The 22,129-nt window shown below is 37.7% G+C and overlaps 1 protein-coding gene across 1 annotated transcript in view; it reads left to right on the plus strand.

Moving 5' to 3' along the window:
• The first annotated feature begins 5,890 nt into the window (after nucleotides 1-5,890).
• Nucleotides 5,891-22,129, plus strand: part of GABRB1 (gamma-aminobutyric acid type A receptor subunit beta1) — a 465,239-nt gene continuing 449,000 nt past the window's right edge. Inside the window, exons 1-3 of the mRNA XM_070791385.1 lie at nucleotides 5,891-6,275; nucleotides 6,443-6,534; nucleotides 6,965-7,032. Of these exons, the coding sequence (XP_070647486.1) occupies nucleotides 6,196-6,275; nucleotides 6,443-6,534; nucleotides 6,965-7,032 (240 nt within the window). The 5' untranslated portion in view covers nucleotides 5,891-6,195. The remainder of the gene's footprint in view (nucleotides 6,276-6,442; nucleotides 6,535-6,964; nucleotides 7,033-22,129) is intronic.

The raw sequence follows: 22,129 nt of genomic DNA on the forward strand, positions 1-22,129 counted from the left end.
TTATAGATAATAATCATTGCTTATATAATAATAATTATTATAGATAATAATCATTATAGATGATAGTAATTCAATAATCATTGAAATCTAAGAGATTATATTTTAAGTGTTTTCATTACACCTACATACAAGAAGGTAACTATGTGAGATGATAGCTATATCAACTTGGTTGTGGTAAGCATTTCACAATGTAGACATATATTAAATAATTATTAAATATTTAAATTGAATGTGATCTATGCATAATAAGTTAATATAATATATATGATATATGTGTGTATTTGTGCTTAGACTCAGTCATGTCTGATTCTTGGCAACCCCATGGACTGTAGCCTGCCAGACTCCTTTGTTCATGGGATTATCTAGGCAAGAATACAGGAGTGGGTAGCCATTCCCTTCCCCAGGGCATTATATGATATATACATATTATATATATATGTACACACATTAGGTTAAATCAGAAACACTGATTAATTAAACAGAATGAAAATCCCACAGGTAGATTCAGAAAATTGCATATTGTATGACAATATTACAAACTGTCCTTTAAGATAGATTGTGGTAATTCAGCCCCCAAAGTGTATGAAATTATATTTCTCCAAAACATTCATGATAATTGAGACTAAATGTTTTTTAAAATAGCAAACTAGTGAATAAAAATAGTACTTCATACAGTTTTAAAAATTGTATTAATTTAGTTATTACTGAGGTTGATGTTTTTTAATATTATTTTTGAAACTTTCTTTTGTGAGAGTCCTGTTAAAATTGTTTGCCCATTTACTTATTAGGTTTGTTTCTTTCCCTTATCAATGTGGTTCAATATTTTAATAATGTATATTGCATATATATCTTACCAATTCATTACTTATTAGCTTAATGAATTTTTATAGAATATTTTAAATACCTTGAAATATAGAGAGAGCAGAATCATATCTATATATATATCTCATGTTTTGATTAATTTGCTTTAGATTTTTTTGTTGGATTAAGTATTATAGATAGAGTTGAAGCATATTTTATAACCTAAAACTTAGTACCCTTCCTATTTTGTTATTTATCTTTACAGTATCTATTATCCAAAATCTGTATTATATACATGTTGCTGCTGTTGCTAAGTTGCTTCAGTCATGTCCAACTCTGTGAGACCCCATAGATGGCAGCCCACCAGGTTCCTCCGTCCATGGGATTTTCCAGGCAAGAGTACTGGAGTGGGGTGCTATAAAGTAATATATATTCTGATTTTTTCACTTAATGTCTTTAACTTTACTTAATATTGTCAATTTGTTTCATTCCATATCTAGCTCTTTTTATTTTGTTTTGTTTTTGCTTAGTGATTTATGATGGGATTTATCTGTGTAAAAGCATATAGATTTTTTATATATTGAGTGTTTTATTGTATTATATAACTATATATTTATTCCCAATAGATAAATATTTAGGTTGCTGCCAATTTAGTACTATTAAAAGCTACACTGCAATCAACATTCTTAGATTGCATAAATATATCTCTAGGGTGTGTTCCTAGTGCTGGAAATTCTGAGCCAAATGGTGTGTGCATCTTTGACTTTATCAGACATGCACAAATTTCTTTATAAAGTATTCAGATCCATTTATATCCCTCCTGAAAGTACTTATATGAGCATCTCTAACCAATATTTGACATTCTTAAATTTTTCATATCTGGTATATTTAGAATGGTATATCATTGTTTTAGGGCTTCCCTGGTGGCTCAGTTGGTAAAGAATTCACTTGCAATGCAGGAGACCCTGGTTCGATCCCTGGATCAGGAAGATCTCCTGGAGAAGGAGATGGCAACCCACTCCAATATTCTTGCCTGGTGAATCACATGGACAGAGGAGCCCGGTGGGCTACAGTCTATGGGGTCACAAAGAGTCAGACAACACTTAGAGACTAAACCACCACCACCACATTATTGTTTTATTAGCAATCCCTCATTTAGAGACACTCTTTGTCTTTTTTATTCTTTCTTTCTCTTTTATTGACTTCTAGAAAATTTTTCTTTTTTTTTTTTGATAATTTCTTCATACTAATATTTTGGCAGTTGAATTTGCTGAAAACACCTTTTGGTTGACTTTTCACTATATTAAAGGATCTTTTGATTTAAAGGTTACATTTTCTGTAGTTATCACTACTGGTCTTTCCTTTTATAATTTATATCATTACTTTCATTTATCTTTAAATCTTTGTGCTCAAGTGCTCAGTCGTTAGCACTCTTCGTGACCCATGGACTATAGCCTTCTGGGTTCTGCTGTCCATGGAATTTCCAGGCAAGAATACTGGAGTGGTTGCCATTTCCTCCTCCAGGAGATCTTCCCAACCTAGGGAATCAAACCCATGTCTCCTGAGTCTTTTGCACTGGCAGGTGGATTCTTTTACCACTGAGCCACCTGGGAAGCCCCTTTTAAGTCTTTCCCTGAACCCATATCATAAATATATCTCTTATAAGATTTTTCTAAAGTTTTGATTTTATATTTCAGTTATGTATCCACCTGTAATACATTTTTGTGCATGCAATAATGTACAGGTTTACTTTTTTCCCCCTTTATGAATAATAAATTGTCCCCATAGCATTTATTGAATATCTCATCCTTTCCTATCTTTCCTAAAATAGAAGAATATTTTTATGCTGTTTATTTGGCTGTGCTATTTTCTGTTTTACTATATCTAAATGAATTTTAAACTAAACAGAAACTGTTTTAATTTCAATGTCTCAAAAATCTTGATATTTCAAAGTCAAGTGCTCCCATATACTTCTTTTTTTCTTCCAAATTTTGTCTTTTTTTTTCACTCTTTACTCTTGCATTTATATTTTAGAACTGATGTCTTAATTTTCACAATAAACGTAGGAATTTCAATTCAAATTGATTATATTTCTTATATCGGATAGAATTAATATCTTTATAATATTGACTCTCCCCAGCCACATAGTTTTCATTTAGCTAGATCTCATGTCCTTCAGAAATATTATATAGATTCTCTATAAAGCTCTTACACTTTTTTCTATTATTCCTAGATACACTAGAATTTTTCCTATTATTGTAATAGAATGTTTCCCATTTTATGTGTCTTTTTGGTAGGAGTTACATACAGGAATACTACTAATATGTACTTAATGTTATTTGATTTTGAAGCTAGAAGTCTCGTTTAACTCACTGTATTCTTATATGTTTGGAGGCCTCATTGGATTTTTCTCTCTAGTTAAATGTAACATGTAGATATAAGGATAGCTTAATTTCTTCCTTTTTTATTCTTTAAAAAAAATTATTGTCTCATTGCAATATCACACTTCTACTATAATTAGATTGCAATATCATACCTCTATATAATTAAGTAGTCCTACACTTCAACTGAAGTACCTCATAAGTATCATGATTAATTACTTTACAAGTATATGTTTTAAAAATAACTCTAAAATGATATATTCAGCTCTATCAACATTTTATTTTAATTGTTCAGCTTTTGTAAGCATACATCAAGAGAAAAGATGTTTAGTAATCATTTTGTAAATGTTCAATGATTATATTATAGGTACTTATCCGTTATTTTTGACCTTTTGGCAAATACTGCTAAATAAAATCATAGTTATTATTCAAAAATAATGATTGAGGTTTATAACCAACTGGAAAACATATATCCCAGTAAAAGCTATATAAGTTTAAAAAATATAGCAAACACCTAACCAATAACATCTTTTACAAATTGAATTTGACTACCAAGGATAACAATTTGCAAATTCCAATAGATGGGTCAGTTAACAAATTCCATGTGGAAGCAGACTCTGTATGCTTCCTTTTCTGCTGTTGCACCACCAGTATAGAGTCTGACACTTAGTAAATGTTCAATAAATATTTGAGGAATAAATGAATGAAATAAACTCTCCATATATTTTATTTTCTCCAGTGCAGCTTTTGCAAAGAGTTGTGCAGCACAGAGAGGTTCTATGCTTCAACAAAGACCTGTAGCATAAACAAATCCTTTACCCATTAAAAGCAGATTCACATGGATTAAAAAAAAGTAGACTACATACTTTTAAGTCAACTTAGAAAATTGATTGAATTAATGCTGGCCCCAGAAGAAAAGGCCATAGTGTTTAAAGTTGTCATGAGTCTCAAAGAAAAAAATGAAATTAATGTATACATAGAATGTCAAGATCTACACATGTGTAAATGTATATATAATTGTTTAGGCCACTTTCAAAAGTCTGCAAATCCTGACCTTCACAACTACTTGATTCTATTATATTTCTGAAAACTTGTACTGGTCCATCACCTCCTTTCTATGCTAAACACTATCTGACTTCATTTCTTTTTGCTTGGTGTTACCGTAATAATTCTTCTTCCTTGTTTTCAGTATCTCTGGTTCTTTCTCTTGGGATCTATGCTTCATAGAATACAGCAGATAGGTCCATAGATCGTGAGTTAAAATGCTGATTTCATCATTTATTAGCAGTTTCGTATTAAACTAGTTATAATACCTTGATTTGTTCTTAGTATCATCTATAAAATTATAATAATAGTAATATCTAATAATACTAATAGTAATAACATTGGATTACTACCAGGTTTAAATGAGATCATCTATGTAATGTGCATGATAACCAGCAAAGAGTCCACAACTGATGAAGGTTAATCATTCTTACCATGTTTATTCTATCAGAACATTTTAAAACCTAAATCTGACCCTGACCATTGCTACTTAAAACTCTCAGTGATTTCCAGAAGCTTAAAAGTGTGTAATGGAGAATGTAACTTTCCCTGTAGTCTAGCCTTGGTTTCCCTTTGCACCCTCACCACCATCAGTTCCTCCCTCCCCCGCTCCTTCCAGCCTTTTATATTCTGCTCAGTCATTTCAGGGTTCAGCTACTCAAGCAGACCACAGGCTTTCAGGTTTCATAGTCTGTCAAAGTCTCTTTCAAGTCTCTTTGGCATATTCTCTTCCTTCCTTCTGGAATTACCCTCCCTCCCTGCTCTGGCAAAAAAAAACCTTCTTTCTCCAGAAACCCTATCTACCTCACTTTGGTAGAATTAACAACCATCTTGCCACTATGTAAACTATATAGAGATATATTGAATTTACATATATTTACATCCATCTTCCCCAACAGCCTGTGAATTTCCCAACGTCAGAAATCCTTTTAAAGTTGTCTTTGAGTCCCAGAATTCCTAGAAGTTAGTAAAAGATTTAATATATGAACAAATGCCTAGCAAAGGGATTCCTGCCTAACATAGGCTCAATGACTTTTATCGAATTGTATTGACTGAATTGAATTTAATTCAAATAGCTTTTGTTCCTACAGAACCCCAATCTACTAGTAAACAGAGGTTAGACCCTCTCGGTGTTTCTGGGTCCTATTTTGGGTTACTGACACAAGCTTAACACTTGGCAATAAAAAAGATATTTTCGTTACTAAAACCTAGAAGAAAATACGACCAATGACTCTAGAAAAAGAATTTCCTGTCCGAGGTGCTGCCTCATGGTTGGCTTCTCTCACCTCTCTTGCCTGGTGAGACACGAAAGGGGGAGGGAAGACAAGTCGGGGGAGCAACTGCAAAAGTCGACCAGCTCCTCTTCCTCCTCCGGGAAAAGAGAAAGAGGACACTAAGCCAGACATCCTAAGAAGCCTTTCACGAGACCTGAACAAATAAGCCTGAGTTTCCTTCTCTGGCTCTCCCTCTCCACTTACTTTGTCCCCCTTACTCCCCTCACCCCATCACTCACACACACACAGACGCACAGAGAACCACCTCGCCTCCAGACGCCCAGTTCTAAGATTACCATGACTGTCAACGAAATATGCCAATCACAGGCAGCCTAAACCAGATCCCTGGGAATTGAGTAAAAAAACTGGTTTGGAGGCAGAAAGGAAATGAACATAGCAACCTCCAATGCACAAAGAGAGATTCATACTCATATGCACGTAGGATCCGAAGCAAAGAAACAGCAGGATATCTTTTACTATCGGAGAACGCGGAGCACCACAAACAGGAACTTTAAAGGAACTGAAATCTGTTGCCTGTTCCACTAGGAATATTGTTTGCAAGGCACAAGGTGTCTTTTGGTAGTGAGCACCCTCTGCGCATGCGCAGGTCCATTCGGGAATTACTGCCCTGCCGCCGACTAAGTTGCATTCCTTGAATCTTCGCAGAAAAGACAATTCTTTAATCAGAGTTAGTAATGTGGACAGTACAAAATCGAGAGAGTTTGGGGCTTCTCTCTTTCCCTGTGATGATTGCCATGGTCTGTTGTGCACACAGGTGAGCGGCTGTTGTTGAATGTCTTTTTTTTTCTCTAGGTGTTTTCTTTTTACATGCTTGCTGGATCATGTAGCTCGTTATTTGGGGGGGTAGGTGTGCCTGTCTATTTTTATGTCTGCTCGCAATTTGTGCTCATTCTGAATCCGGTCCCTACTTCTTCCCTTCAGCGCCAACGAGCCCAGCAACATGTCATACGTGAAAGAGACAGTGGACAGATTGCTCAAAGGATATGACATTCGCTTGCGGCCGGACTTTGGAGGTAATGCTTCATCTTTTTTTTTTCAACCTGTAACCCATATCTAGTTCTCTTTTCCTGTCGAAGATAAATGTCAAAAAAATTAGAAGGAGAAGCGTGTCATTTTCATAAGCGTGCACTACGCCCTATGCTCTGGCCAAACACGCGCGCGCACACACACACACTCACATTCACACACACGCCGGACCCCTAGGCTCAGGTGGATGAACCCGAGGCACAGCCGACCTTCCGTGGCTCAACACACCCTCTGCATAGTCACTGCATCATGCGTGTGCCCACACCTGTTCTCTCGGGCTGTCCCCTGCAACGGGGTGGAGGGATGAGGGTGGTGGGAACCCATTCAGAATGTAGTAAGCGCAGGGAAGCCCTCTGCCCCTCCCCAGCCTGTGGCCGCTCTGAGATTATGTCCACAATGTGCCCCTGTCCCCCGCAGGGCCCCCCGTGGACGTCGGGATGAGGATCGATGTCGCCAGCATAGACATGGTCTCCGAAGTGAACATGGTGAGTGGCCTCGCTACTGGCCCGGCCGCCGCGCTTACGCAGATGCGAAATGGACCGGTCCCCGTGCCCTCTGCGTTTGGTTGGCGGTCACCTCGCCCGGGCCCAGGGATCCCTCTCCAAGCGCGCTCCCTACTCTGGCACACACGCCCTGCTGGCCCTGGTTTGTATTTTCAACACACACACGGGCTACTGCGGGTGTTGAGGAGGAAACGTGCTCGGCACTATTTGGGGAAGGACGGGTGACTGTGGCTCCGCCGGAGCGGGTGGGGCGGAGTCAGCGGTACTTTCGCAGGGTTTCCTTGGGTGTTGCGAGGCGCAGGGCACCATCTGCCGGCGGCCGGGTGGCGTGCACCCGCGGGCCCCCGCACAGTGGTCCGCAGCCACCTCCTCGCCAGTCGCGATCCCCGCAGCGGACAAGCCAGACCCCCGCCCAGGGCCCGCCGCCAAGCACCGGAGCACAAACATGAGGTTTCCTAGTGCCCTCTCCCTTTCCGGGCCCTAGCATACGGAGTGGCAGGAGCAACAGGCTGAGACCACGGTCCCTGCTGGCTGGCTTATACGAAAGTACTCAAGCCAGCTTCTGGGGAGAGGCTTGCATTGTTCCCGCGTGGAGGTTGATGAATTTGTCTTGCTGCATCTTGAGAGTTTAAGTTGCAATCAAACGGTTCGAGTTTTGCTTTGTTTTGCCTTAGACACCGAAGCATGCGGAGGAAAGCCTGATGATCAGTTACTGTGGAAAAGGGAGAGCAAGGGAGAGGGCGATAGTAACGTGTAGTGAACATAGCGCAATCTTTTCATTGCGAAGAGTTAACATTCTTTTATTTCATATTGTCTCCTTCCTTCTGAAGCTGTTTCAACATCGATTGAAATCATAGTGTTTCTTTCTCTATTGGCTGTTTCCAACCACTGTGGGGTAGCAGTTTTCTAGTTAGAGTTTCTAACTGTTGCTTCTTATAAGGTAGGGGGGGAAAGCCTGTTGCTTTTCTAGAAGACACCACCCAGCGAACAGCTAGATCTACCTGAGAAAAATGCCATTTTCATTCCACTTACGGGAAAAAAAATGTATTGTGGCAGTGGAAATTTAGATAGCCTTAATAATTTAAAGACTAAAGCCTTTGGGAATTTTATCACTGTGTAGCTGTAAAGGCTATAGAGTGATAGGCTAAATGAATTGTCAGTTCATTTCATTTCATTGCTATTGTGTCATTTTATTTTAGCATGTTAAGGCTTAAGAATTTCTTTTTTTAGGGTATGTCAGGGAAGAAATATATATATTTAAAATATATTGAGTTGAAGTAGATTTAAAAGTGTGACTATTACATTTTGTATTTTATAGTTGTACCTTCCCCTGCTTTAAGTAGCTTATTTTAAACAGTATTTTAATCTGATGGTGGTATTAGAAAAACAATTTTGAAATATCAATGCACAATGAATATTCTCTGACTTGGAAAAGGTTTTTAATAGCCTCATTTATAATATTCTCTCATATACATGTCCCTGCTACAAAGCACCCCAAAGGAACTATTTACAGATACTGAGGAATATAATAACATGGGCACATATACAAACCATACCCAATCCATGTCATTGTGACTGGATAAACTAGGCAATGAATTAGTTTAACAAGCTGTTTGTATCAGGTAGATAAATGATGAAAATATTTTCCTTTTCAGTCATTTATTTGGCACCTTCTAAGTACCCACACAGATCATTTATAAAATAGGAGAAGATTGGGAAAGCTCAAAAGGCAAACAATGTCTTTGCTAGTGGTCTGCTTTTCAGAGAACTATGCTTTTCAGAATTTTTAAAATGTATAATTTTGTTAACTATGTTTACAAACAACTTTTCAGTTTAAAAACATAAACAAAACTGAATGGAATAGGAAGTTGCTATTTAACCAAAACAACCACCATAACAAAAAAGGCCTGTATAATCAGTTGTTCAGTGGAATTTGTACAGAGGCTCAGAAAAAAAATATTGAATTTAATTGCTTTACCATAGGAAATAGCTCTTTATTATGGAATAATATTTTAAGAAAATCTATTTATTCACTGTACCATGTGTGTATGTACTTGATTTTTTAAAAATATTCACCCAACAGATAAACCATTAAAAAATACATTCTACCAGATTACCCATTACCTTTCCACAATGGTGTTAGAGACATGATAGGAAAATAGAAACCACTGGAGAAGGAAATGGCAACCCACTCCAGTGTTCTTGCCTGGAGAATCCCAGGGACGGGGGAGCCTGGTGGGCTGCCGTCTATGGGGTCGCACAGAGTCGGACACGATTGAAGCGACTTAGCAGCAGCAGAACATAGAAAAATAAAACTTCATTTACTTAATTTTTCTTCTGTCATCAATGACAAAGCATTGAAATGTATAGATTGCAAATAACTCCAAAAAAAAAAAAAAATGGAAACGAGGAGGAGTTTAGGATCAAGCATTCTATAGAAACACAATCTGGATAGTTAGCCCTGATTAACAGCACTGTCTATGATGTGCTTTGATTTTTAGACAAGACAGTAGAGTTGAAAAGTCAATGAGCAATAAGACTTATTGCTTTTATATTGAGCATGTTTCAGAACCCTGATAGGCAATAACTTCTGAGATTATTTAATAGGGAATTTTCAATAAAATAACAACTAAGACTGGATATTGCATATAATAAAAATAGTTTTAAAGAAAATTCAGATTAAAATCCATTGCTAAAACATTACTCATTTTTATATTTTTTATTCATTACCATTATTACCCACCCATTTCCACAACTGGGAAAATGACATAACTGTACATTACATTAATGCTTTTGAAAACTATGTTCTGTTTTGAAAACTAGGTTCTTTTAACTTTTATTCTTTTCGTATGCTATGCTAAGTTAAATATAATTCCAGGTTGGTTTCTAACATTGTGTTTCATTAAAGACTAACGTCACATCAGGAGTATTTTTGATTCATGTCCTTCAGGATTTAAAAATATTTTTCCTAAATTTAAAAAAGAGATAGAGAGCTCTGTTAGTCAAGAATCTCTATAATCAAGAATTGTTGGTTTTGAACAGTGAATGGAAAACCTCTAAAGAATAATTCTGATGCAGGGAAAAAATCTATACTTGAGAGCAGGACTTTTCTTTTCAGGCAAAAATATTATTGATTAAATCAGAAAGGACTTTTTCTTTTGGCATCATGGGATAGATTGTGCTTGTGATAGCAACTACAGTACGGTTATTTTCTAAACAGTCATCTTTAAAAAGCTACTGATTTCCATGTGTTTTAAATTAAATCTCTCAAACCTTTTTTTTTTTTTTTTTTAACAATTTCTGTGAAATTGTATATCTACACACATACACAAACACATACACAAATGGCTGATCAAAGAGGAATAAAGAGCAGTTGGAACAAAAAGAGATAGAAATCCTCAGAAACTGCCTTGAAGTAACCGCTAACATTTACTATTAAAAGTCCAATAAAACACAGATAATAATAAGCAAGTCTTAAAGCAATTGATTGGAAGGAACATGATGTTAAATACCTGTAACAAAAGGTTGAACCCTTGTATTTGATTCCAGTGACTAGCTGTTCCTTCTTATTAAAGAGGTAGCTCCTAATCATCAAAGAGGAGCTTCAACCATGCAACTCTCTGTCTCCCATCGAAAAACATGGTGGTCTGAGAGTGGCCACCCCCAGAAGATTTCACATCTATTGAGCTCTAATCCAGTGTAGGTCTCAACCCAAACTGTTCCCAGGATTGGATACCTATGGTGTGTTCGTTGTTTCCTTCCTTCATACATACATAGATGCCACAGTGAATGCTATTATAGGCATTAAAATTGACATAAGAACACCTCCTCAAAAAACTAAAATGAGTTTAATTGTCTAAATAATACCCCAGAAAAAAAAAAAAACTTATTTATGAAATACCCTCTATTGTTAAATCCCACTGTTATTTTAATAGTTGATTCCAGACGTTTCTGGTATACACTTCATTTATGTCTCACTTATGTCTAGTTACCACCCTCCTGATGACACCCAACAGTAACCACCTATCAGAAATCTCCCTCCCCCATTTCTCTAAGCCAGTGCTTCTCATTCTTTAATGTTTATCTGAACCATTCTGGGATTTCAAAATGTTAAAATACAGTTTCTTATTCAGAGGTCTGGGGTGAGGTCTGATATCCTACATTGTTAACAACTCCCAGATGCTATCAATTGCTGGTACATAGACAGCACCAGGATTTGCCTGGTGGCTCAGGTGGTAAAACGTCTGCCTACAATGTGGGAGACCTGGGTTCGATCCCTGGGTTGGGAAGATCCTCTGGAGAAGGAAATGGCAACCCATTCCAGTACTCTTGCCTGGAAAATCCCATGGATGGAGGAGTGTGGTAGGCTATAGCCCATGGGATCGCAAGAGTTGGACACGACTGAGCAACTTCACTTTCACTTTCAGACAGCACTTTGAGAAGCAAGATTGCAGTACATTATTCCAAGGCCTAGCATTATTAAGAAATGAACCTTTTTTTTCTTTTAAATTTCTCTAAAGATGGTATTTTTCCAAGGTTTCAAATTAAGTTTCAAATTAATTTCTGGGTAGTCAAACAGGTAGCTGTGCTCAAAAGCAAAAATTAGTGTAGTAATTGATGATAAGGAACAGGATAAAGACAAGAGCCTTGTTGGTAGGGCTCGACTTAAAACTGATATGCAGTCCTGCTGTGTCAGTACTTATGAGTCATCCAACCTTAAATGATGGCCATGAAGATGTTACCAAGCAGAGCAACTTGCACAACACTATCCTGCGACTTTACAGAGCACCAGTGACTCTTCTTTTTCAGAATAAAGAACATTGCAAACTGGGTTTCCCCTCACTAAGAGCCTGCAATAGCTTTATAAAATAGCTTAAACATACTCTTGCTGTTGTCGGTAAATTTTCTGAGGTTATAACAGAATTCCTTTGCAAATAGAGTAAATAGGTCAGTACTATTTAAAGGCATGAACAGATATCAGCAGTTAAAGATATAAATATGTTTTTCTCTTATTAACGAGGTCTCACTTTTAGGTGCTGGGTTATAATATTGTACCATCTAGAGAAGTTCAAAGAGGAAAAACTTCCCTTTACCTTTCTGTTTGGAGATAACAGATCTTTTTATTCTCTAAGCTACATCAAAGCAAACCTATCCAGATTTTTTAAAGTTTGAAGTTACATTTGAAATACTATATTCCTAGGGTTACATGGCCAGACTAGGAATTAAAGTGTGTAGTACAATGAAAATAAATAATGGCATTTGTTGAATGCCATTTGTTGAATATCCTATGTAGAAGACATGGTTATCAAATCCTTTTATTAGTAACTCATTTTGTTTGTTGTTCAGTCGCTAAGCCATGTCCAATTCTTTGAGACCCCGTGGACTGCGGCATGTCAGGCTTCCCTGTCCTTCCCTGTCTCCTAGAGTTTGCTCAAACTCGTGTCTGTTGAAGTCTCTGTAGTCACCATCCCCCATTATAGAAGGAGAAACTGAGGTTGAGAGAGGGAGAAAGTTAGGTTGAAAGAGATTAAATATCTTTAATAACTCAGAAGTTACAGATCTAACTTCTGTAGACCCAGGCAGCCTGATTCCAGAACCTGGCTCCTATTTGTGAGGCAAGTAAGAAAACATTGCTGGTATTTAGCTTTGGGACTTTGAGTAAGTTCCCTTGACTTCTCCAGTTCTCAAGTTTTTCTTCTGTAAAATGAAGGTAAATGACCCAGTTACTAAATCTTTTTCAGTTCAAATATCTACTGTAGAAACTTAGACTCTGCCAAAATGCAGATTCTTCCTCTCCACTGTATTCTCCTGTTAGATTTCATCTTATTCCATTTTGTTCTTTTGTAGATGTGTCAGTCAACAAGCATTTATTGAATTCCACTGACTGCAAACTCCAGGTGTTGCCTGGGAACATTGCTGTAATGATTGTGTGCAATCTGGGGCCCCTTGGATTGCCATTTTAATTGGTTATGACATAATCATCCATTTTTTCCCTAGTTAAACACATTCCTAAAGACAACAACAAGAAATGTTGAATCAATGGTATTCAAAATGAGATTTGAATGATGCTGGGTTTATATTGTATTGCACTTTGGAGCCAAGAGTGTATTTGAAGTGTTTCCATCCAGTGTTGTCCGTCGTATTCACATGGGGAACTTTGCTCAACTGTTGACAAACTAACAAATTTGTCAGCACAATGTGAAACAGAAGGAGAACTTTACTTTCCAAGATATGGGTATCCCAAAGGATTTACCCAAATCACCTAAAATCTTTCCATCAGGTGGTCTGGGAGCAAGAGGTGAAGCCGAGATGTCACCTGAGCTGAACATCGCTTAGTATCAATTCTATAAATATTTGTTTTTGTCATGGCAGACCCCCTAAGTTCTTGATAGCACTCTCAAAACACACATGAATCAAATCTTGCATTATCAGAGAAGGTAAAACATGTCAAAAGAAAAATAAATGATATTAAATGTTTTTAACTGATTTGAGTTTTAACAACTCAAACGGCCATTATCATACTTGAGGATAGTGGAAAGATAAATGCTATACCCTTGCAGTTGATTAAATGTTAATACAATTTCCCCCATAACTTTTTCAAAACACTGAATCTTATTTTTCATAATAGCAGGATTGACTTTTTACATTTTAGAATACTTCTGTTTTCAGAAGATCATGCATTTCATGAAGTCTCTTGACTTCTGGTTGTTGAAAGTAGTTATAGTCAGTAGCATAAAACAATATATTACTCAGCACTTGACAGAAATGCTCAAGAAAGGTTTTAAATTAATTCCTATCAGTGGTGATAACTTAGGAAAAAAAGACTGGTCATAGATGAGTGAAAGATGAATAGGTTTTCTTTAGTGAACTCAGTATCCCCTTCTTAAAATCCTCATATTCCTTTCTGTTTTTCTGCTAATAGTTTTTTTTTCTTCTACACCTCCATTAAGTGCTGAGTGTATTTTGTCTCTTACAATCCCAATAAAACTGTCATTGTTTTGCATATTTAAGATTAAAGGCCTTTTCCCAAAAGCACGCATTCAACCATTTTAGTAATTAAAGCAGATAAGGTCTCTGTCTTTGTGGAGTTTATAGTCTTTAAAAAACAAACAAACAAAGATCTCTATACTTGAAGTAATTTTTTTTTTCCTTTTTGGAAGATTTTGAAACACTCATAGTTACCTTGATGGTGGGCTGTTTTGGTTCAGCACATACTGAACAGTTAGTCTTTTACCGTGTCATGAACTCGGTATTAGGAATGGAAAAATGACTAAGACGTGTACCATATCTTCAAATATTTTATAGTGTAGAGGAGAATGTAGAAATAGTGATTTTAAAACAATGCGGTAGGGGCTGTGATAGAGATATGCATGTCCGTGTCCTGTGGAAGCATGGAGAAGTAGTTTCTAAGGAATGGTAAAGGGTTAATACTTGGGGTGAATCCTAAAGAGGACTAGTAGTGAGCACCCTGTGTAGGCTGCAAATGAGAATACTTTCCAAGCAAAAGGAAGGGCATAAGCATTGGCAAGTGTGCCTGCAAACAGCATGGAGTGTTCTCGGAACTACAGGTCATTCACTATTGTGAGAACTTAAAAGGCACAGGGAAGATTGTCAAGAGATGAAACAGGATACTCAAAACAAGATGTAGGACAGTGTTATTGAATGTTCTCACTTGTGTAAAAAGAACCCTCTTTAGAAGTGTGTGTGTGTGTGTATGTATGTGTGTGTGTATATATATATATATATATATATATATATATATATATATATATATATATATATATGCTATGCTATGCTAAGTCACTTCAGTCATGTCCGACTCTGTGTGACCCCATAGACAGCAGCCCACCAGGCTCCCCCGTCCCTGGGATTCTCCAGGCAAGAACACTGGAGTGGGTTGCCATTTCCTTTTCCAATGCATGAAAGTGAAAAGTGAAAGTGAAGTTGCTCAGTCGTGTCCGACTCTTAGTGACCCCATGGATTGCAGCCTAACAGGCTCCTCCATCCATGGGATTTTCCAAGCAAGAGTACTGGAGTGGGGTGCCATTGCCTTCTCCATATATATAGTATATGCACTGACCACTTCTGGAAGAATGCTCAGGAGATGAGTAACAGTGGCTGCCTCTTGGAAATGGAACCAGCACTAGGAGTATGAATTGGAGGGATACTTAGTGTTCTTTATATGCCCCTTTGAATTGTTTGATTTTTAAAACTTTTACACGTTTTACATTTTCATTTTAAAAACACAAAGAGAGAGAGAGAGAACGAGACAGAGTTAGAGAGGCAGAGAAACAGAAAGAAATGATGGAATGTGTGCATTAAGGAAATGAGTCTTAATTCTGAAACAGGAAACCTGCTACAGATTTTAACAGGTTGCTACATTTTATTTTTCAGATAGATCATTCTGATGGCTTCCTGGAGAGTAAAGTAGAGAAGGCTAAAACAGGGGCAAACATTTCTAGTTAAGAAGCATTAGAGGAGGGTTTAAACTTCATATCAGATGGTAAATGCCTCAAGTAGAACAGTAGCTTTAGGAATGGAGAGGAAGAGGAAAAAAAGATTCAAACAAGTCAATAAGAGGGATTTTGTGAGTGGTTAGATATTGGAAGTTAGAAAGACAGTGAGCCTAAGATGCCCTATGACTGCCATATTGAATGATGGGCACATATGGTACCATCTGCCCAGGGAGGGAAACAGGAAAGGAAGTACCAGCTATCTTGTTTACCACTAAAGTAGATGTCTTTACAGATTCTTTTAGAAAAAATATCAGAGCATGTTGTTACAAGATACTGTGGGAACATGCTCAGTCACTAAGTCGTGTCTCCCTCTTTGCAACTTCATGGACTATAGCCCGCCAGGCTCCTCTGTCCTTGGAATTTCTCAGGCAAGAATATTGGAGTGGGTTACATTTCCTCTTCCAGGGGATCTTCCCAACCCAGAGATCAGACTCGAGTCTCCTGCATCTCCTTCCTTGGCAGTTTGCTTCTTTACTACTGAGCCACCTGGGAAGTCCCTCTTGTGGAAATATAGAGGCAGAATATTTTGGAGGTTGACCTATCCTGAGAAAAACTAGTTTCTTGGTGACCCTTCCAGTTCAGTTCACAAATAAGGCAAGTTCTACATGGAAAAATTCTGAGCCCATACATGTGGTGGCTGGAATGACCTGGTTAGAGATTTGGAGAAAAGGTGCTGGCCAAAGACAGAGAAATGTTCAGTGCAGTCAACTTTAATCTATAGCAACATTGTTCTTTATCTAGGAGGACCCAGACCCTGATAAGATTGAGAACTTACTTTTCAAAATGCCCTAGAGAAGTGACCTTTGTATGCTGTTTCCTTTGCTTTTATAAAACTCTATAGGCAGGGGAAAAAAAGATTTGTGTGGAACTCACTTACACAGCATCTGCTGTCTTCTCCATTGAGTCCGTAGAATGATTCAGAGTCCTTCTGGAACACTGTGTTTCCATGGGAAATCACATGAAAGCAGTGTGAGTTCTTGTAGAAAGTGCATTTGGCACTGAAATGAGACGGGGTATAATAGACAGCACAAGTGGGGCCAGCAGAAATGAAGCTTAGCTGCCAGAAAATTCAAAAGTGACTCCCAGGAGCTTTACAGAAGAGCAGAAACATTTGAATGGTTTGGTGGGGTTGATTTTAAACAACCTTGTTGAAACAAGGTTTCAACAGAGCCCTATCCCCACAAATGGTTTCCTGGTAAGTGGATACCTATTTAAGCAAAGGCTTATTCATAGATTGTGTCATTGAGTTCAGAGAAAGAAGGCAGAGAAGCAGATAGAGAAATAGACTTAAACAGAAGAGGGTTGAGACAGAAGGTAGCTGTTAGCAATCCCTAGAAAGAGTATGGGTTAAGGTCCTTGGGATGCAACCAGAAAGTTAGAGGCCCAGAGTCTTTTTCTGGTTGCTGAATGGATTCATCGGGAAGTTGCTAAGAGAAAATCCTATTTGAATGAGAAGGTTTATTTGGGAACCTTCCTGAAGGTAGAGGAATAGATTTGTTGAAAGTTCAGGATGTCTGCCTACTCTAACCCTCTGTGACTCATGGAGAGGTTGTTTCTTTTTCTTTCGATCTATTATTTTCAAGAGAATGATATTCAATTCTCTAGTCAAGAGAAACCCCTTTGTGGTTTCCATAGAGACAGTTCAATGACATTTATTTGAAATCCTACCTGTGCCTAGAACATTTTCTCATGTCAGATGCCATCATTTCTCCCTTCTCCCACCTGTAATCTCTTTCCACCCAAACGGATCTAGATCTACTTCAAAATCCACAAGAAATCATCTTTCTTCTATAGTCTTGTCTGTAGCCACACGGAAGAGGAATCTACTGGAGGAAGAATGTCTAGGGCATAGAAGCAAAACTCTGAAAAGTCTGAGACTCTGAAAAGACAAAAGACCCAATATAACAATGATTTTCTTTCAGTTCATATACAGTTTTTATTAGCCTTGTCTTCCACCTCCTACCCTCAGCACGATGTTAGCTACAGGAAGTTTAGGATTATACTCTTTAGGCTCTGTATGTAGTTCTTAGCATATTATAGAGACTTAATAACATTTATTAGGATTATAAAAGAATTTTTCTAGACATAAAAAAGTGTTAGTAATAATTTAAATTTGAATTCAGCGTTTAAATTTTCTAATTCAGAAATTAATAGTTCCTCTGTCAGCTCTACCTTATACTTTCATATGTAATTTTCTTTTATGTTGATCGTGAATCATGAGCCATTTCCATAGAAACAACTTTATCAGGTGGCACAGCCAGTTTTAGAGACACAAAATCATTTCATGACAAATCTCAAAATACATATATATGCATATATATGTATACACACTTAAGTATTCATTGTCTTTAAAAATTAGTGAATTCATTTCATTTTTCAAAATGTAATCTGTATGTTGGTACTGGACTTTCAATATTTCTGGAAACATTTAAGAAATTACAAAGAATAACTGGATTTATGACTACAAAGTGAATAGCATTTAAATAGAAGAAAAGTAAAACATAAAAGGAAGCATATGAAAAAGGTTTTCTCAGGCATTTGGGGTGATTTTAGAGGAGCCAAGTTAAATTTTAAATGATAACCAAGGAGCTTAATCACATTTGAAAATATAAAGTAAATGAAATACCTAATTCAGAAATATATATTTACTATGGAAGCATATAATATCCACTATATCTATCTTATCTAGTCATATCTGCTGTAAATGTATCCTTACCCTAAACATGAATATCTGCTTTGAAACATCAACTTTTGTCTGAAACTTCCACACCCACACAGACATTTGTCATAACCAGTAAATGTGTTAAATCAACTACCACATTAAATGGAGAAAAGAGATTTTTTTTTCCCCCACTGACATCGCCAATTTTCTGCTCACCCCCACCTGCAACACACACACACACACACACACACACACACTATTCAGCACATCCTGAAAGAACACTCTAGAGAACAAAAATCCCAGTTCAAACTGATCTTGGAGTTGAGGCTGATGAGAGGAGACAAAGAAGATTCACTATGAAGATTCATGTTGGTGGGAACTGATTTTCAGATGTTTCAAAGTTGGAAACAGGAGGAGGACAGGATGAAAAGTTTGAAGACTGAAAGGTACTCACAAAACTGGAAAGTCATATTCCGTTTTTAGTGGGTTATCAGTGCATATCTCCTACATCCAGGTCTACCCTACTTTGGAAAACACCCCTGCAAGGTGTGCTATCGTGAAGTGTGAACAGAACTTCATAAACTGCTTCTCTGAAATTGTGGAAGGGAAAGACTTTTGAAATATTACAGACATCTGCCCTACTGTGTTCAAAATCCCTGTCATAAGACATAAGCATAACTTGCTGAATTATAGTTTTGCCTCATTCAGTTTCAGTTTAGTTGCTAAGTTGTGTCTGACTCTTTGCGACCCCATGGACTGCAGCACGCCAGGCCTCCCTGTCCATCACCAACTCCTGGAGTTTACTCAAACTCATGTCCATCGAGTCGTGATGCCATCCAACCATCTCATCCTCTGTCGTCCCCTTTTCCTCCTGCCCTCAATCCTTTGCAGCATCAGGGTCTTTTCCAGTGAGTCAACTCTTAGAATGAGGTGGCCAAAGTATTGGAGTTTCAGCTTCAGCATCAGTCCTTCCAGTGAAAACTCAGGACTGATCTGCTTTAGGATGGACTGATTGGATTTCCTTGCAGTCCAAGGGACTCTCAAGAGTCTTCTCCAACACCACAGTTCAAAAGCATCAATTCTTTGGCACTCAGCTTTCTTTACAGTCCAACTCTCACATCCACACATGACCACTGGAAAAACCATAGCCTTGACTAGACGGACCTTTGTTGGCAAAGTAATATCTCTGCTTTTGAATATGCTATCTAGGTTGGTCATAACTTTCTTTCCAAGGAATATGCAGCTTTTAATTTCATGGCTGCAGTCACCATCTGCAGTGATTTTGGAGCCCAAAAATATAAGTCAGCCACTGTTTCCCCATCTATTTACCATGAAGTGATGGGACTGGATGCCATGATCTTAGTTTTCTGAATTTTGAGATTTAAGCCAACTTTTTGACTCTCCTCTTTCACTTTCATCAAGAGGCGCTTTAGTTCTTCACTTTCTGCCATAAGGGTGGTGTTATCTGCTTATCTGAGGTTATTGATATTTCTCCCGGCAATCTTGATTCCAGCTTGTGCTTCATCCAGCCCAGCATTTCTCATGATGTACTCTGCATATAAGTTAAATAAGCAGGGTGACAATATACAGCCTTGACGTACTCTTTTTCCTATTTGGAATCAGTCTGTTGTTCCATGTCCAATTCTAACTGTTGTTTCCTGACCTGCATACAGATTTCTCAAGAGGCAGGTCGGGTAGTCTGGTATTCCCATCTTTTGAAGAATTTTCCAGTTTATTGTGATCCACACAGTCAAAGGCTTTGGCATAGTCAATAAAGCAGAAATAGATGTTTCTCCGGAACTCTCTTTCATTTTTGATGATCCAGTGGATGTTGGCAATTTGATCTCTGGTTCCTCTGCCTTTTCTAAAACCAACTTGAACATCTGGAAGTTCATAGTTCACTGAGTGCTGAAGCCTGGCTTGGAGAATTTTGAGCTTTACTTTGCTAGTGTGTGAGATGAGTGCAATTGTGCAGTAGTTTGAGCATTCTTTGGCATTGCCTTTCTTTGGGATTGGAATGAAAACTGACCTTTTCCAGTCCTGTGGCCACTGCTGAGTTTTCCAAATTTGCTGGCATATTGAGTGCAGCACTTTCACAGCATCATCTTTTAGGATTTGAAATAGCTCAACTGGAATTCTATCACCTCCACTAGCTTTGTTTGTAATGAAATGGCAACCCACTCCAGTGTTCTTGCCTGGAGAATCCCAAGGACGGGGAAGCCTGATGGGCTGTCGTCTATGGGGTCGCACAGAGTCGGACACAACTGAAGCGACTTAGCAGCAGTAGCAGCAGCAAAGCCCACTTGACTTCACATTCCAGGATGTCTGGCTCTAGGTGAGTGATCACACCATCGTGATTATCTGGGTCATGAAGATCTTTTTTGCCTCATTACCATAGAGCTTTCACACATTTTAAAGGATTTGTACTTTGGCTTGTGCAGAATGGACAGAGATATGTGAGCCCAACCTCAAACCAAACAAATTCCACTATTCTTTTTCAATACTATTCAATCTCACGGACCGGAGGTTTAGTTTTGAGTGGAAATGTGGGCCCCTTTCAGTAGTTGGGTAGGAAACAACTATGGAAGGTGGTTTCAGAAGCTACCTGCTCGAAATACTGTCATCAGATCTCGATATCCTCTGTTTTGATTCGTGATGAAAGGCAAATAACTCCCAGACAGGCACTAATCATGCTAGTATTTATTTCTTGTATTTGCACCAATGTGAATGAATGATTGAATGACAGAACAAGTTTGCTTAAGAGAAAGACTAGAAAAGAATAGGGAAAAAGTGGGGAAACAGAACTTACTTCATATTTTCCCAGAATCAGCAGTTTCCTTACTTTGGGAACCAATACAAAAGAGTTCAGCGCAGTTGCAGAGTGAGATGTGCTGACCCAGCATTTCTGCTGTCCGCTCCTCACTCAGAAAGAATTGTGCTTTATCTGACAGTGATATTCAACATTCTGTAGCCCAAGATGTGAAATCTACAAATTCACTTCCATTGTCTGAAGGCATAGTATCTATGCTGACGGGGCCAGGTGGCAATAATATCTCACAGTTTTAATAACCTGATGAATTGCATAGTTAAAATCAGTGTCTAGTGGGCAGCACACTGGCAATTTTTTAAGTCCAGACACTCCCCATCTGGTGTACATAATTTCAGTTTTTCTCCTTAAGTACATTCCCCTTGAATATGCTTCTGTCAAGTTATATTTAAATAATTTAAATCACTTTAAAATGTCAGGATGAGATTGTATTCTAATTTATACTCTCAAGTATGAATCTCATGACTTACTTAAGCCCTTTGATTCTCAGGTCCATGTAAAATGGAAATAATAGTGTCTGTTCTACTTATTTCAAGGAGCAGGAAGAATCAAAAGAGATTAAATCACATACAAATATGTGCTCTGTATATGTGATATGAAACTGTAAACTATTATGAATGTTAAATACTGGTGTTTTTATTGTTATACTGTTATCTCTTAGGCTGGTAATGAATTTCTCCTGCTTTAATGCTAGGATATCAGGAATAACATTAATTCACATCTTGCATAATCAAATATAATGATATTTTTGTTCAGTGCTGGGATTTTTATCAGGCAGTTGAAATTCACAGTACTACCTCTAATTGTGAAACTATTCTGTGACATCTGACAGGAAAAAAAAAAATGGAAAGAGTTTCTCACACCTTTCCTCCTGATCATTTTCTCTTGGTGCTCACTCTGAGACCTCTCACATTTTAAAATTTGTAAAGAGGTATGGTCCCCCATACCTCTCTAACTTTCACATCTTGTGTTACTTCCTAGTCTGTGAAAGAAATGGGTTATGCGGTTTTTCCATGAGCTTAGCTGAGACAATGAGGGTTCTGGAGTTGATGTTATTTTAATTGCAGCCCCTGC

Source organism: Bos indicus, chromosome 6 (genome assembly GCF_029378745.1).
Source record: "Bos indicus isolate NIAB-ARS_2022 breed Sahiwal x Tharparkar chromosome 6, NIAB-ARS_B.indTharparkar_mat_pri_1.0, whole genome shotgun sequence".
Lineage (NCBI taxonomy): Eukaryota > Metazoa > Chordata > Mammalia > Artiodactyla > Bovidae > Bos > Bos indicus.